This window comes from Phoca vitulina, unplaced genomic scaffold (genome assembly GCF_004348235.1).
Source record: "Phoca vitulina isolate PV1807 unplaced genomic scaffold, GSC_HSeal_1.0 scaffold126, whole genome shotgun sequence".
In the NCBI taxonomy this organism is placed as follows: domain Eukaryota; kingdom Metazoa; phylum Chordata; class Mammalia; order Carnivora; family Phocidae; genus Phoca; species Phoca vitulina.
In genome coordinates this window covers 245614-260111 of record NW_022589829.1, presented here as the reverse complement: position 1 = coordinate 260111, position 14498 = coordinate 245614, and the positions used below count along the sequence as shown (strand labels likewise).

General features: G+C 45.8%; 1 protein-coding gene across 1 annotated transcript in view; it reads left to right on the top strand.

Annotated features, from left to right (window-relative positions):
- IMPA2 (inositol monophosphatase 2) overlaps positions 1 to 14007 on the top strand; it is a 43128-nt gene extending 29121 nt beyond the window's left edge. Inside the window, exons 6-8 of the mRNA XM_032399052.1 lie at positions 11320 to 11428; positions 12168 to 12319; positions 13460 to 14007. Coding sequence (XP_032254943.1) covers positions 11320 to 11428; positions 12168 to 12319; positions 13460 to 13575 — 377 coding nt within the window. The 3' untranslated portion in view covers positions 13576 to 14007. The remainder of the gene's footprint in view (positions 1 to 11319; positions 11429 to 12167; positions 12320 to 13459) is intronic.
- The last annotated feature ends 491 nt before the right edge of the window (positions 14008 to 14498 follow it).

Sequence of the window (14498 nt, the reverse complement as noted above, 5' to 3'; positions counted from 1 at the left end):
GAGGAGAGTAAGTTCTCCAGCTGTGATCTGTGGTCTGGCGAGAGCGTCGCCGATCAAGGGGCCCTGGGTGGGTGGGAGGACAGGAGCCCTGTGTGCCTAGAGCCGGCAGTCCGGCCCCGTGGGGAAACCAAGGAGGCTCCCCCAGGGGCCCCTGAGAGTCACGCGCATGCCCAGGGGAAGGGGAAGATCACATGAGCCTTCAGACAGAGGTGGGACCAGCAGGACACGAGAACCAGTTACTGCTTCTGAGTCCCAGAGAGATTCCAGAACAGCCTCCAGCCCTGCCCCATGTCTCCCTCTCCCAGAAATGTTTTGTTTGGCTGTACAAAAAGTAGCATTAATTGTAGGTACACATGCCAAGAGGTAACCACTCAGGCCAAACTGTAAGTCAGTAGTGAGGAAGCATGTCATTAAACACGCTTACGTGAGCTTTGCTCTGTATTCCATTCGGTTAGAACACTCAGCTCCATTCACACACACTTGGCTTCCTGCTCGGCTGCCTGTGTGGCTCGGTCACGCCTGACAACTTCACGTCCTCAGAGGGCTCTCGGCCCCACGTGGGCAGGACCTTGGGATCACCTCTACATCTGGCCCGTCGTAGGCCCTCTGGTCCCGCGCAGACCCTGCCACAAACCCCTTCTGCAGCACAGCCGGGGCTCCCGCCTGTCTAAAACCGCCCCTGTTCTGGAGCTCAGTTTTTAAAAATTCTAAAAAGAGGCTGATGTGCTGTTTTCGGCGCTGGTCGTTTAGTACTTGCGGGGTGACGAGGTTTCTATGGAGAGGACAGAGCGCACCCTGCGGCACAGTCGTTAGGTGTCGTGCAGACCTGGCTGCAGTCCCGGTTCTGCCCCCCCTGCAGTGCTGTGAGCTGTCAGTTAGCCTCCCGAACCTTCGTCCTCACGTGCTGGGCGGGGTGACGTGATGGGAACTGAGGACTAAATGCAGTTCTACGAGGGAAAGTGCTCAGTAAAGTCCCCGGTACGTGGTACCCAAAGGTGAGAGTCGTTATCAAAGAAGAAACTTCAGTCTTTGCACGAGATCTTTAACGCCCATTGCTAAGGTTACGACATGTTCCTGGAGGAAACAGGACACCCACCACCGATCCTTCTATCTCCTCTCCTTACTCCTTTTACACCTTTCCAGGAGGCTTCCACTTACAAAGTAAAAAGCAAACAGAACTACACTGGGTGGGGTAGAGGATTCAATTGAGGCCAGAATTTCAGTTAGAAGCTTTTTCTTCACATCCCACCATGCAGAATTTCAAACATGTATAAGGTAGACAAAGTACAGTCAACCCTCGTGACTCGCCATGTGTCCAATATTGTCAACTCAAGGCCGACCCTGATAGCGCCACCCACTTCCCACCACCCCCAGCGAGTCCCTGATACAAATCCCAGACTTAGTGTCACTTTCTAGTCAGTATTTCAATATGTATCTCTATAACATACATGATTCTTTGAAATGCATAATCACAATACCAATGACACACCCCTCTAAAAATTATCACTTACTCCTAAAGTCATTAAGTACCCAGTTGTCTCATCCTGTGGGAAACAGCCCTTCAAGGCCCCACCCTGAGTTCTCAGGGCTCCTTGTGGCTCTTGGGTCAGTCTTTGTTGCTAGGTCTTCTCAGTGGACAGAGCTAGGAAGTTGTCTTTAAATATAAAAAACATTATGAGTTCATACTGGTGTTTTCAGTTCATATTCATGACGACAAGTCTCTCTACCTAACTCTATGTCTCCTCTCCCTGTGCTGGAACCCGCATGCGCAGTGACACCAGGAATGATAAATTCGGTAATGTCACACAATCACTTTTCCTCTTTATCCCACAACATACACCAGTTATAGATTCTAAATAAAAATACTGGCCTACTAACGACAAACCACTACCCAAAGCAGTGGGAAGGATGTTTTGTGTTGTCTTGTCTTTTAGAGTTCTTTCCGTCCTTAGCGAATGTCCCACAAGGGTCTGGAGTTGGACTGCTGTGAGAATCTCTGAAGCGGTTCTTTGTTCCCTTTGCCTATGCCACCAACTGAGGATAATCACTTAGATGCAGTTGTTTCACTTTGTTTTTAATTTAGGAGGACTAGTTTTTAAAAAATTGATTTTATTTTGTAATTATATAAGGTATTATATATAATTATATGACATATTATATAGTTTTATAATATATAATTATAGAAGGTACATGTTCCAAAGTCAAATCTATAAAACCTAGTATATTTGAAGAGGTTTAGCTTCTGTCCTTGTCCTTTACTCTAGTCTCTTCCTCCCCCTGAGGAATACCATCTAAGAAGTGGTTATTGTTCCATTGTTTATTTTAGGTATGTGTATGTTTATTTTTTTTTAAATAAGCAGCTGGTTTTTTCTTCTTTCTTTTTGCTTTTATTCTCTGTTTTGGTATAACTTTGGTATTTAGAAAGGTTTATATTTTTGTTCCAATGATTTCCTTTATATAAAATTTTTCTGTACTATCCCTAGTCCTCTCTTTTTTGGGTTACTGTCTCTTGGTTCCCTATTCTCAGTAATATTTAAGTTAGCTTGTAACCTCTTCCTCCCCCTCCTCATATACTCCAGTATATGATTAAAGCACAATAGCCTTTTACTCTCAGTTACGACAAGGCAGTTGGCTCGCTCATCCTACTAGTCACACCCTCTCCTCGTTACCTTTCCACCTTTGGTTGGTTGTGCTGTGTGTGTGTGTGTTGGTTGGCAGGGCAACCAGCCACGTGTGTGATGCTCTCACCCTAGAATTATCGGTTAGTGGGTAGTCTTGGTTCCACAAATAAATTAGATTTACTACCCCCCACCAGCCCTTTATGTTGATGTATCTCCAGTCGTTTTGGTTGTGTGAAGCTCAAGCTCATTCACCAGTACAGCATTTCTCAAACTTTTTGATCTTAGGACCAATACATTTATACTAATGAAAAAATTATTGAAGACCCCCAAAGAGCTTTCATTTATGTAAGTTACCTGTTGGTATTTATGCATTTGAAACTTAAACAGAAACTTTTAAAATAAGCAACTCATTACATGTTAACATGAATAATATATATATTTTTTTTTAATGAGAAACCATATTTTCCCAAACAGTTTTTCATGAGTAGCCTTGTTTTACATTTTCTCCAAATCCCTTTATAATGTCTGGCTTAAGAGAAGACAACTGGATTCTCATATCTGCTTCTATATTCAGTCTGTTGTAATGTATTATCTTGATGTATGAAGAAGATCGGGTCTTACACAGATTAATAGTTGGAAAAGGGACGAGTGAGGAATATTTTAACAGACTTTTCAGATAATTGAGGATATTCTTCTTTGATGCCTCACCCAAACTCAAGAAGTGGGGTGGTTTCTTAAAGGTTAGTTGCAGTGTGAAATCTAATGACATATCAATGAATTTTTTTGTACCCTGTGACTGTGAAATCCATTGGGCAGTCTCCTACTTTGAATGGATCTTTTGCTCATGGATGACTTTGTAACATCATGCATTGGTCATTTGGAAAATATGGGTTCGCTGAGATTTTCAGGGTCTTTTAAATGTTGACCTATTGCATCTTAAAATGCTAAGAAGTCATATTCATTAGTATCACCACTCTTATGAGAAATCTTTAAGTGTTGGGAAGGTGTCAAGCTTTTGGTGGTAGATACAAGTCTTCCCAAATTCTAATTTCCACTTGAAAGCTTGAATTTTATCATTGGCAACCTTAGCAATTGAAGTGATGGGCTCATTTCTTTCATTTTCAAGAAAATGTCTTCCAAATACCCAATTCTGAATCTCTATAGCTTATCTAAGCCCTCCATGTGTACTTCCCACCTCATCACACAGAATATTGAAAAGACGTGTGCTTAGGCTTCAAGACTTAATACAATTCATAATATTTGCAGCTTCTTCATTCTGGAGTAAAACGGACACATTTTCCCCCAGAATGTGAGTGTAGCAGAGAAGACTGCATTGACCACCAGAACCGGGGTGTCCTGCCTTGCTTTATCTACTCTGCACAAGTGTTAATACCATGAAAAAGGCAAATAATACCTTAGTTTAACTTCACAGATTCCTGAAAGAGGCTCAGGGACCACACTCTGAGAACTTTTCCAATTGGTCTCTCAGGAAGACCTCCTGGGAATAATAATAACAATCCTTCCCTGTGTTCTTACGTGTCCATAACAGCTTATCAGTGGCCTTTATACTTGGAAATCCATTCTTCTTGTAATAAAACACATGGCTCACATTTTCTTGTGTTGACAGTCAAGTTGTCTCAGTCATCTTCTGGCATAACCTTGTTGTTGAAAAGTCTGAAGACAGTTTCATTTTCTTTCCCTTATAAGGGACTTCAGTTTTCTGCTTGAATACCCAAAGGATTTTTTTTTTCTCTTTCTTTAGAGTACAGTAATTTTAATAGAGTATATCTCAGTGTTCTTTGTTTTCAGTTTCCTAGGCACATCATGGCTCACCATTTCTTTCTTCTTTTTTTTTTTTTAAAGGTGTCATGGTACACCATTTCAGTATTCAATTTCAAGACTTATTTTTAACTTTCAGAAGAATTTTCTTGAATTACAGTTTTTAGTATTTGTTCATTTCCAAATTCTTTTGTTTTTGTCTTCTGGGTCTTCTATTATACCGATGTTGGATCTTCTCTGCTTATCTTTTCTATTTGTCACTTTCGCTTTAATCCTTTTTACCAGTTCCACCAATTTTTTTTTTTTTGCCCTTCATTTCTTATAAAGCACAATCTATTCTGTTTATTTATTCTTTTTCCTTCAGTTTAGTCTTATTTTCTGAAATATTTTCTTTTCCAAGTCTTCCTAGGTTCTGTCCCCTCCACTTTCTATTAGGCTATTTTTTAATGTATTTATTTTCTTTCTTTCTTTCTTTCTTTCTTCCTTTCTTTCTTTCTTTCTTTCTTTCTTTCTTTCTTTCTTTCTTTCTTTCATATAAAAGTACTTCTGTTTTGTGGACAAATCTTTCTTTCAATCCTTGATTGACTGGAGAGATGTTGTTGTTCTCCTTATTCTTTTTTTTTTCCCCATGTAAGTGTGTGTGAACCTCCCCCATCTTTTTTTTTTTTTTTTTTAAGATTTTATTTATTTATTTGACAGAGAGAGACACAGCGAGAGCAGGAACACAAGCAGGGGGAGTGGGAAAGGGAGAAAGAGGCTTCCCGTGGAGCAGGGAGCCTGACACGGGGCTCAATCCCAGGACGCTGGGATCACGACCCAAGCTGAAGGCAGATGCTTAACGACTGAGCCACCCAGGCGCCCCACCCATAATTCTTTTTAATTATTTATTTCTACTTGAAATCTGTATTACTGAAATTGGGAGGAGCTTGTGGAGAGTGGGGGTGGGGGCGAGTTTGGGACATTTTTGGTATTTTTTTCTAGCTCTGGAATTTGGAGTTTACTCCCATGTGTTTCTGTCCAGTGCTGTATTCTTCCCCTAAGAGGTCCTTAGAAGTCAGTTATGAGAGATCGTAGGGCTGGTGGCTCCCTCCCTTCAGCCCTGACCATGCACCCTAGTGCCACGGACTCATGAACTGGGGTGTGCGTGGCCCCTCTCCATGTGAGCTTCTCACATTGGCCCATGCTGGTTTCCAAGGAGTGGCTGTTGGTGATTTTAAGGTTCTCCTGTTCTGGCGTGTGCAGCAGATGCTCAGTGCTTCTCTGTTCCTCCTGATGACACGTGGTCTTGTAGCCGTTGGAGGTTTCCTCCACCCACTTTTGTTTTGTGGTTTGGATATACTTTGTAGATGTAGTTTCTTTCGTAGATGGTGTCTGCAGTTTTGCGTTTTTGCTCTCGTAGTTGTTCTGTTTTTATCAGAGGGGATTTGGAGAAGTTAAAAACTATGTGGCCGTTATAGAGGTTTCCAGTTCTTCATCAGAATTCTAAACAATACTTTTTTTCCCTCAAATTACTTGTTTATTAAGAACAAGTTTTAAAATATTTTAAAATAACATATTGAACTGAAAGCCAAATACCATAAAATTAACCATTTTATTTTATTTTTAGAGAGAGAGAGCGTGTGGGGGAAGGGGAGGGCAGAGGGAGAGAGAGAATCTTAAAAGCAGGCTCCACGCCCAGCATGGAGCCCGATGCAGGGCCCGATCTCACAACCGGGAGATCACGACCTGAGCCAAAATCAAGGGTCAGACACTTAACCAACTGAGCCACCTAGGTGCCCCTAAAATTAACCATTTTAGAGTGAGCCGTTCACTGGTAATTAGTGCATTCACAATGCTGCACATTCACTTGGGGCTTCAAGTTCTAACCCTGTGCCCACTGAGCACCTTTTCCCCACACTCTGTCTCTCCCCTGGCCCCCACCAAACCACCAACCTTCCGTCTGTCTAGTACTTATGTTTTTTTTTTTCTAGTACTTATGTTTTTAAGTTAAATCGAATTAAATTTTATTTTCATATGAGTAGCTGTTAATGGTCTATAAGAAGTCTGAAAGAATTAGGACATGTGTGTAAAAATACCCACTGGTGTAAGGGCCGTCATGGGGGCTGTGTGTTCAGCAAAAGCAGTTTGTGTTCATAGGGGGTGTTTCCCAGACGTTAAAGCATGATCAACTCCTTTTCCATGAGTACATATTTTGGTGTCTTCTCTTACCTTTAAGTTGTAAAATTTCTCTTAAGACAACATTATTCTTTGATACTTGGGGTATTTTAACCTTGCTCAGCCAGAACAAGGGTTTTCAAACTGTTGGAAGTCTATTAATGGACGATTTTTTTCATCCTAAAATCTGTTTGTTGAAAAAGTATACAGAGATGCCCTACTTCAAAATTTTTGGATTTTTTTTATTGTGGCAAAATATATATAACATAAAATTTGTCATTTAAAGTGTGTAATTTTGGGTGCGCCTGGGTGGCTCAGTCGTTAAGCGTCTGCCTTCGGCTCAGGTCATGATCCCAGGGTCCTGGGATCGAGCCCCGCATCGGGCTCCCAGCTCAGCAGGGAGCCTGCTTTTCCCTCTCCCACTTCTCCTGCTTGTGTTCCCTCTCTCGCGTTCTCTCTCTCTTTCAAATAAATAAAATAAAATCTTTAAAAAAATAAATAAAATGTGTAATTTAGTGTGCCTGGGTGGCTCAGTTGGTTAGGCAACTGCCTTCGACTCAGGTCATGATCCCAGAGTCCTGGGATCGAGCCCCGCATCGGGCTCCCAGCTCAGCGGGGAGCCTGCTTCTCTGTCTGACCCTCTCCCCTCTCATGCTGTTTCTCTCTCTCTCAAATAAATAAATAAATAAAATCTTAAAAAAAATAAAATGTGTAATTTAGTGGCATTAATTACATTTACAGTGTCTTCCAACTGTCACCACCATCTGTTTCCAAAATTTTTATCTCTCCAAATGAAACTCTCTACCCATTAAGCAATAACCACCCCCCACAAACATACCCATGAAATTACAGATTTTTTTTTTTTAAAGATTTTATTTATTGATTTGAGAGAGAAAGACACAGCGAGAGAGGGAACACAAGCAGGGGGAGTGGGAGAGGGAGAAGCAGGCTTCCCGCCGAGCAGGGAGCCCGATGCGGGGCTCGATCCCAGGACCCTGGGATCACGACCCGAGCCGAAGGCAGCCGCTTAACGACTGAGCCACCCAGACGCCCCCAGAATATTTTAAATTAAAAAATATGTACATGGTGGGGGGCGCCTGGGTGGCTCAGTGGGTTGAGCGTCTGATTCTTGATTTCGGCTCAGGCCATGGTCTCAGGGTCCTGGGATCACCCCGCCTCAGCTCTGCACTCAGCGGGGAGTCTACTTGGGATTCTTTCCCTCTCCCTCTGCGCTCCCTCTGCTTGCTTGCGCTCTTCCTCTCTAAAATGAATAAATCTTTAAAAGATACATATATCTGTTAGCATTTGATTGAGCTAAAATATTATGGTAAATATAGTATAAGGGATAACAAAATGCAAAAATCAGTGATTATGGGTAGCTAGAAATAATCATAAGATGATAAATAAAGATTGTTTTGTCTGCAGCAAAATAAAACCATAGAGACCATTTTGCCTGTAGGTGGCAGCACTCAGGCTTCCTTTTTCCTTGTTCTTGATTTCATTTGGGAAAAAATATTGGCCAGAGTGAGAAAGAATGGATACATAGCAGCGGGAGAGGGAAGAACTGGATACAGAGATATTTCCTCACAGATTTGAAAACTATGGGAAGAAATCCTTTCTTTCACATAATCACTGGACAGCTTGAGTTTAAGTCTGGCCTCACCACCTAAGGGCCACATGACCTCGTGCAGATCACTTCTTTAGGCTTGGTTTCCCCATCTGTGAAACAAGGGCAGTGCAGTAGTGAGGGCAAAGGAGGAATGGGATCATAAATGTATCATAAATGGAACAGAGGAATGGAGGCGTAAGTAGAAAGTGCTTAGCACTGGCCTGTCTGGAGAGACCAAGAGCTTGGTAAATGTGAGCTACTGTTTCCACACTTTGCTTAGTTTCCCTTTGTGAAATAGCCTTGTGGGCACTTAGTCTGAAACTCTCTGCTCTTCTTGCACCAGCCCTGCGTGTAGGGGTATCTACTTGTCTGGGCTGGCCCTCCAGGGACTTTTCTCTTCACTCAGCCTGCAGCCAGCCCAGCCCTCCGATAAGGACAGATTGGGCTAGGCCTTGGCCTGAACGAGTAGTCACATTTTTTTAATGCGGTATAGTTGCCATCTAGATTATGTAGTATCAGGTGTACAGCATCGTGATTCAACATGTGTATGTATTGCAAAATGATCATCACAGTAAGTCTAGATAACATCCAAGTAGTCACTTCTTAGGAACCTGATTAAAAGTAGGTGCTTATCTCCCTATCGAAATTGGCTTTCTAGTTCCTGGAAGGAAATTGTCAGTGTCTTCCTTAATATCCTCCCAGGGTGACTGAGATCCTGGAGCCAGGAAATGCCTTATATGTAGGGATTATTCTTTTGATCTTAGCTTTCTGAGAAAATCACTCTTGAAGCATATACTGCAGAGTGAGGGATACTGTTAGGGTCTTGATAATAGTACAGAATCATACCTTAGTGGGGAGGGGACGATGGTACTACGATACAGCTGGGGGGGGCCAATTTGGAGAAAAATTATCAAAATCTAAAATATGCGTACTCTCAGAAATCCCACTTCTATCTTTCTATCCTGAAAACACTATCAACATAGGTAGGCAAGCCTACAAGGAGAAGAGACAGCGTTGTTTATAATAATAGGAGTTGAGAATGTTTATCTGTGGGGGTGGCTGAACCAATGGCAGTCCTTCCATTGAGTGGAACAGCATGCGGCCCCTCACGAGTATGGAATGGTGGAGAAAGATGTACTTGATACGTTGTGTTATCAAACCAGCAAGTAACAGAATGAACTGCTTCTTAAAGTACAGTGTTTGTGTGTGGGTGTGTGTGGAAGATTTGAAGTTAGATAAGGAAATTAGAAGCAAGATCAGGCAACATGCCCTGCTGCTTCACTTGTTTCCCTCCTCGGCCTCCTCTAGGACACCTCGTCCTTTTTAATTTAACAGTCACTCCCCAAATTTCAATATGTTATCTTTCGAGAATGTTTATAACAGAAGAAAATATTTATCATTCAGAATTCATTCCCCCCCCACCAAAAGTGTTATCCCTAGTGATTAGATTCTTACACTAGCCAGCCAAATCCTACTTAATTCCAACATTCCTCTCATAAATTTTTAAAATGCTACTAATTTAACAAATCAACCTGAACAAGAAGACTTACCAATGTTGCTTTAATGCTAGTGTTTGAAGGAAAGTGCTCATTGCTTCAGTGAGTGTTTATTTAAAGCACTTGCTGTCCCTGGTTCCGTTGATGTCGTTTTCTTCGACAGAGGTCTTCTTTCCCTCCCCTGGGAAAATATGTTTTCAGTGTGCAGCCCAGAGAGAGAATCAGGAGCTTGGGCGGTGGCCTGTCCCCGGGGATCCCGGCCGCTCGTGGCCAGAGCCCCTCGCATGCACACTGGACACCTGGGAGGTACGTCAGTAGCTCAGCTTTGGTGCTGCTGTGCGTGGCAGGGAGTGACTCAGGCCTTGCCTCCTAGGCAGGTAACTGGTGTGGAGCCAAGCGATTTTCACAAAGTGGTTTAAAGTAGACAATGAGAGCCTCTGATTTAAGACAAGGGGAAATGGATATAGATTCTGAGAGGAGGACCGTTATCCGGCCCCTCAGTGAGAGACTTTGCAGGTGTCGACGTAGGATTGGACCCATTGAGGGACATAACTTGCGGAGTGTGCTTCCCCTCCAGTTCGTGGAGTGGCCTGGTTCTGTTATCTGAATACGTTGCTGCGGCTGACTGTGCTCAGCCAGAAGGCCTGACCAGACACGACAGACTAAATGTGGTTGTGTTTGGGCCTATAGCAAAGCAAAGACAAACTGCTTGTGACCGCCTACCCGTGAGTCAGGCATGGGAAGGGGGCCCGGGCACGTCCCCTGGCACCCTCGGGCCAGCTTCCTGCTCCCGCCCCAGAACCGGCTGCTTGGCCTGAGCTCCCTGCCACCCTCCCCCCGCCGAGGTGGCCATAGGCCACGGGGTTGGCCTTCTTTACGCCCAGTGGGGTTACTCCTGAGAACTCCCTTTCCAAAGTTGTTATTTAAAAGTTGCTTTCTCTGCAGGGATGGTATTTCTATCTTTGTGATCGTAGCAGTTAGAGAAAGGTTTGTTTGGTTTTTTTTTTTTAAGATTTATTTATTTATTTGAGAGAGAGAGAGCGGAGAGGGGCAGAGGGAGAGGGAGAGAGAAACCCAAGCAGACTCCACACTGAGCATGGAGACCGACATGGGGCTCAATCTCACAACACCAAGATCAGACCTGAGTCAAAACCAAGAGTAAGAAGCTTAACCAACGGCACCACTCAGACATCCCTAGAGAAAGGTTTTTAAAGGCAGATGTACTTGATGAGGCTTTTTTTTCTTTTTTGTCTTTCAAACATTGGGTAGTCCCAGTTTGGAGTCATTTTGCTTTTATTTATGACTGAATGATGGTGATTTTCATTAGCCACCTGACTCTTCCAGGTTCTTCAATGCTAACTATCCCTGAAAAGAGAGAGAACTGAGAATCTGCTCCCTCTGAAATCTGAAACAGAAAGCAGCCTTAAAGGAGTGAGGATGGAATAGTCAGGTGCGGGTTTTGTTGACCGCTCTTCACCGTGTCCTTCCGTTTCAACACAGCTATCAGAAAAACTTCATGGCGTAAACCTCTCAACAGATGGTACTTTCGTGAATGGGAAGGAGAGGCAGATACTTGAGGTTTGCTTCAGAGGGAACCCTGACTATTCAGTTAGAACCGAGACTTGATTTTCCTGATCACGGGGCATTCTTTCTACTGCAGATATCTCCAAGGCCTTGGTTCTAACGGAAATCGGCCCCAAACGTGACCCTACCACTCTGAAATTGTTCCTGAGCAACATGGAGAGGTTACTGCACGCCAAAGCTCATGGGTATGACTTTTCAGTTCCGGGAACACCCCGGGGCCAAAGAGGAAAGTGCCAAACACACAGTCTTGCTCACAGCTCCCCGGGGAGAGAGGAAAAGATCCCCCGTGATGGGAGGTGGCCCACCCGCGCCCCACGCGGATGCCGGGGGAGCCGCATGATGCTTCAGCGGCCGGGGTGTACCTCGTGCGGCCAGCTCTCAGGGAACCGGCAGGAGACCTTTGTTCCTTTCCAAGCAGCTTCCAGAAGCCAAGTGACGGACCTAAAGGCCCCCAACCAGCGAATCGTGTGTGGGCTTAGAGCCCTTCATAAATGACATTACTCCTGCAAACATTCAGGAAAAGTAAATCCAAGTCCAAGTGAATCTGCTCCCACCTCCCACCCTCTCTAGTCTATGCGGTACTAGCCCCACGAGGCGGTTTAAATTTAAGGGAAAGTGCCGTAGAGTTAAGACTTGAGTTCTTCAGTTGCAGTGGTCACATTTCAAGTGCCCAGCAGCCACCGGCGGCCAGTAACTCCCACCGTGCAGAACATTTCTATCCTCACAGGAAGTTCTCTTGGGTGGCGCTGCTCTGCACCCCAGATCTTGAATCTAGAGCTTATTAGAGAAGCCCCATGGTTCATGTTTAATGACTGGGAATGCCCGGCAAGGGGGTGACTTTGGATGACGTCAGCTATTGAAGAGACATCCGACTTGGGCCCAGCGGCACTCACGGGAGCCTTTGCCCCCTTCCCTCTCCTCCAGGGTCCGAGTGATCGGGAGCTCCACCTTGGCGCTCTGCCACCTGGCCTCGGGGGCCGCAGACGCCTATTACCAGTTTGGCCTGCACTGCTGGGACCTGGCCGCTGCCACAGTCATCATTAGAGAGGCAGGTGGCATTGTGATGGACACTTCAGGTGAGCCCCTCTGACCCTCGGCCCGCTGTCCATCCCCAGGGAAATGACAGCAGAGACCAGACCCAGTGTCCCACCAGACCCGGTGTCCTCCCAGTCTAGACCTGGTAACACCACCAGACCCAGCGTCCCCCAGGCTAAACCAGGTGAGGCCACCAGACCCAGCGTCCCCCAGATTAGAGCCAGTAACACTACCAGACCAAATGCCCCCCCCCCCGCCCCGAATCTGTTGGTGAGAGACCATGTGAGGACATTGGAAAAGCAGTGGGCCAGTGCCCTCTCAGCTTCTGTGCTTCGCTACGCTACCCCTCGGGGCAGGGAGAGAGACCCCAGGGTCGGGATAAGGCCACACGGTGGCAGCACCACCACTGTACACGTGCGTACACTTGACCGTTTTCTAGCGTGCACGTTCTCACCCCACCAGATCCGATGAGATGGGCAAAAGAAGCATCACGCTCGCCAACCCATGAAGAGGAGGCTAGCACCCCCACACCCTGTAGCTCAGCACCCTGTGAGGTTTTAGGGGAATGGACCCCAAAAGGTGACCTGTCCTTCAACTTCAAGGTCCTCATGTCCCAGTGACTGACCCCCTGGGGGCAAATCCTGTAGTGTCTCTGCCCCCGTAACTCTGCTTAGCTTCAGGCAGACCCTTCCTAGTCTAACTTTTAGGAACAAGGGGGCTGAGACTGGGTCGATCTTTTTAGATCCCATTCTCTAGCTTTTTAGTCACGACGCGTTAGCCAGCCTGCATTGGGTTACGGCTCAGACAGGCCCCACCCAGTCCTGTAGGTTGGCACTTCCATCACATGGGGTCCCCGGTGCCACCCATGCAGCAGACGTTTGAGAACTCTCCCCTGTCCTGGTCTAACTGATCCTGTGAACCTCGGTCCCGATTGCTGGACCTGAGCCTGCATTCCCCCAGCACAGCCTCGACCGCTCTCTTGCTGGGACAGCAGAGCGGGTGCCGAGAGGCCGCACCCTCGCTCGGGTCAGGCCCGCGTCCAGACCTTGCTGTTCGGTCCCGCCTCGCGCCTGGCCCTGGACCTTTGTTTTCCTTGGAATGTGCGTGTGCTGAGTCCTCATTTGGGACTGTTCTGCCTTCTCCAGGAACTCAGGCGCCCTCTCTTCTCTCTCTGTCCTCAGGTGGGCCTCTCGACCTCATGTCTTGCAGAGTGGTTGCTGCGGGCACCCGAGAAATGGCAACACTCATAGCTCAGGCCTTACAGACGATTAACTACGGGCGGGATGATGAGAAGTGAAAGGGAGCGGAGAGGCAGAGAAATGCGACCCACGGACTGGGCCTTCCCGGGAATGCTGGGGCTGGCGGCGAGCCCCAGGGATGAAGCTGCCTCGAGCAGCCTGCACACATCAAGTGTCTCTGACAAGCCCCAAAGGGAGGTGTTATGCTAAAGTATGTGGCTTTCTGGTTAAATCCACGTCTTTCACCGGGATGCAGTGTTTAGCTGGTGTCTCTCTTTAATCTCACACAGCCTTTATCAGGCTCGTACAAGTTCTTCTATCAGGGCCAAAACCCCAATTTTGGATGATGTACGTATTAAAAATTCAGTCTCCATTTTTTCCCTCCAGAATGTAAATCTCAGGTAATGCGGCTTTAGAACTGCTGATAAAGCGGACTTGTTCTCAGGCCTTCCCCCATGGTACTTCAGAATGCAATAAATCAAAGTAATGGCGCTCTGCTTATCTGTGTCCCTCCGTAAGTGTGTCACCTGTTTCCCCAAACAACCCACAGCACCCATGGCTGGAGATCCAGGCTCTTTGGGAAAGCTTGCATATTAAAGCCCAAAGTTGGCAGTGTTTGCTCTCTGCTGCCTTTGATAAGCACTGCGAACACGACTTCAGTAATTATCATGTGTGTGTTAATAGAGAAAAGTGAGGCATAGGAAAGCTTTAGGAATTTATGTGAGCGAAAACCAACTCCAGTCGGGCAGCACCAAAGCAGAAGTGGCTGGAAGCACTCTGGCCACGGGAGCTGGGGAAAAACTTTCATAGAGAAAAGGCGAAAGCAAAGTAAGGAACTCAGCCATTGACTCTAGTTTGAAACCTCTTAGGACCCGAGCGCAGTGCGACTGTCTAACGTGCTGATGGCTGCAAGCGTGCGAGACCTCGAGAGAACACGCACACCGGACTGACCGTGACCCTATTAGGAGGCAAATACCAGGAC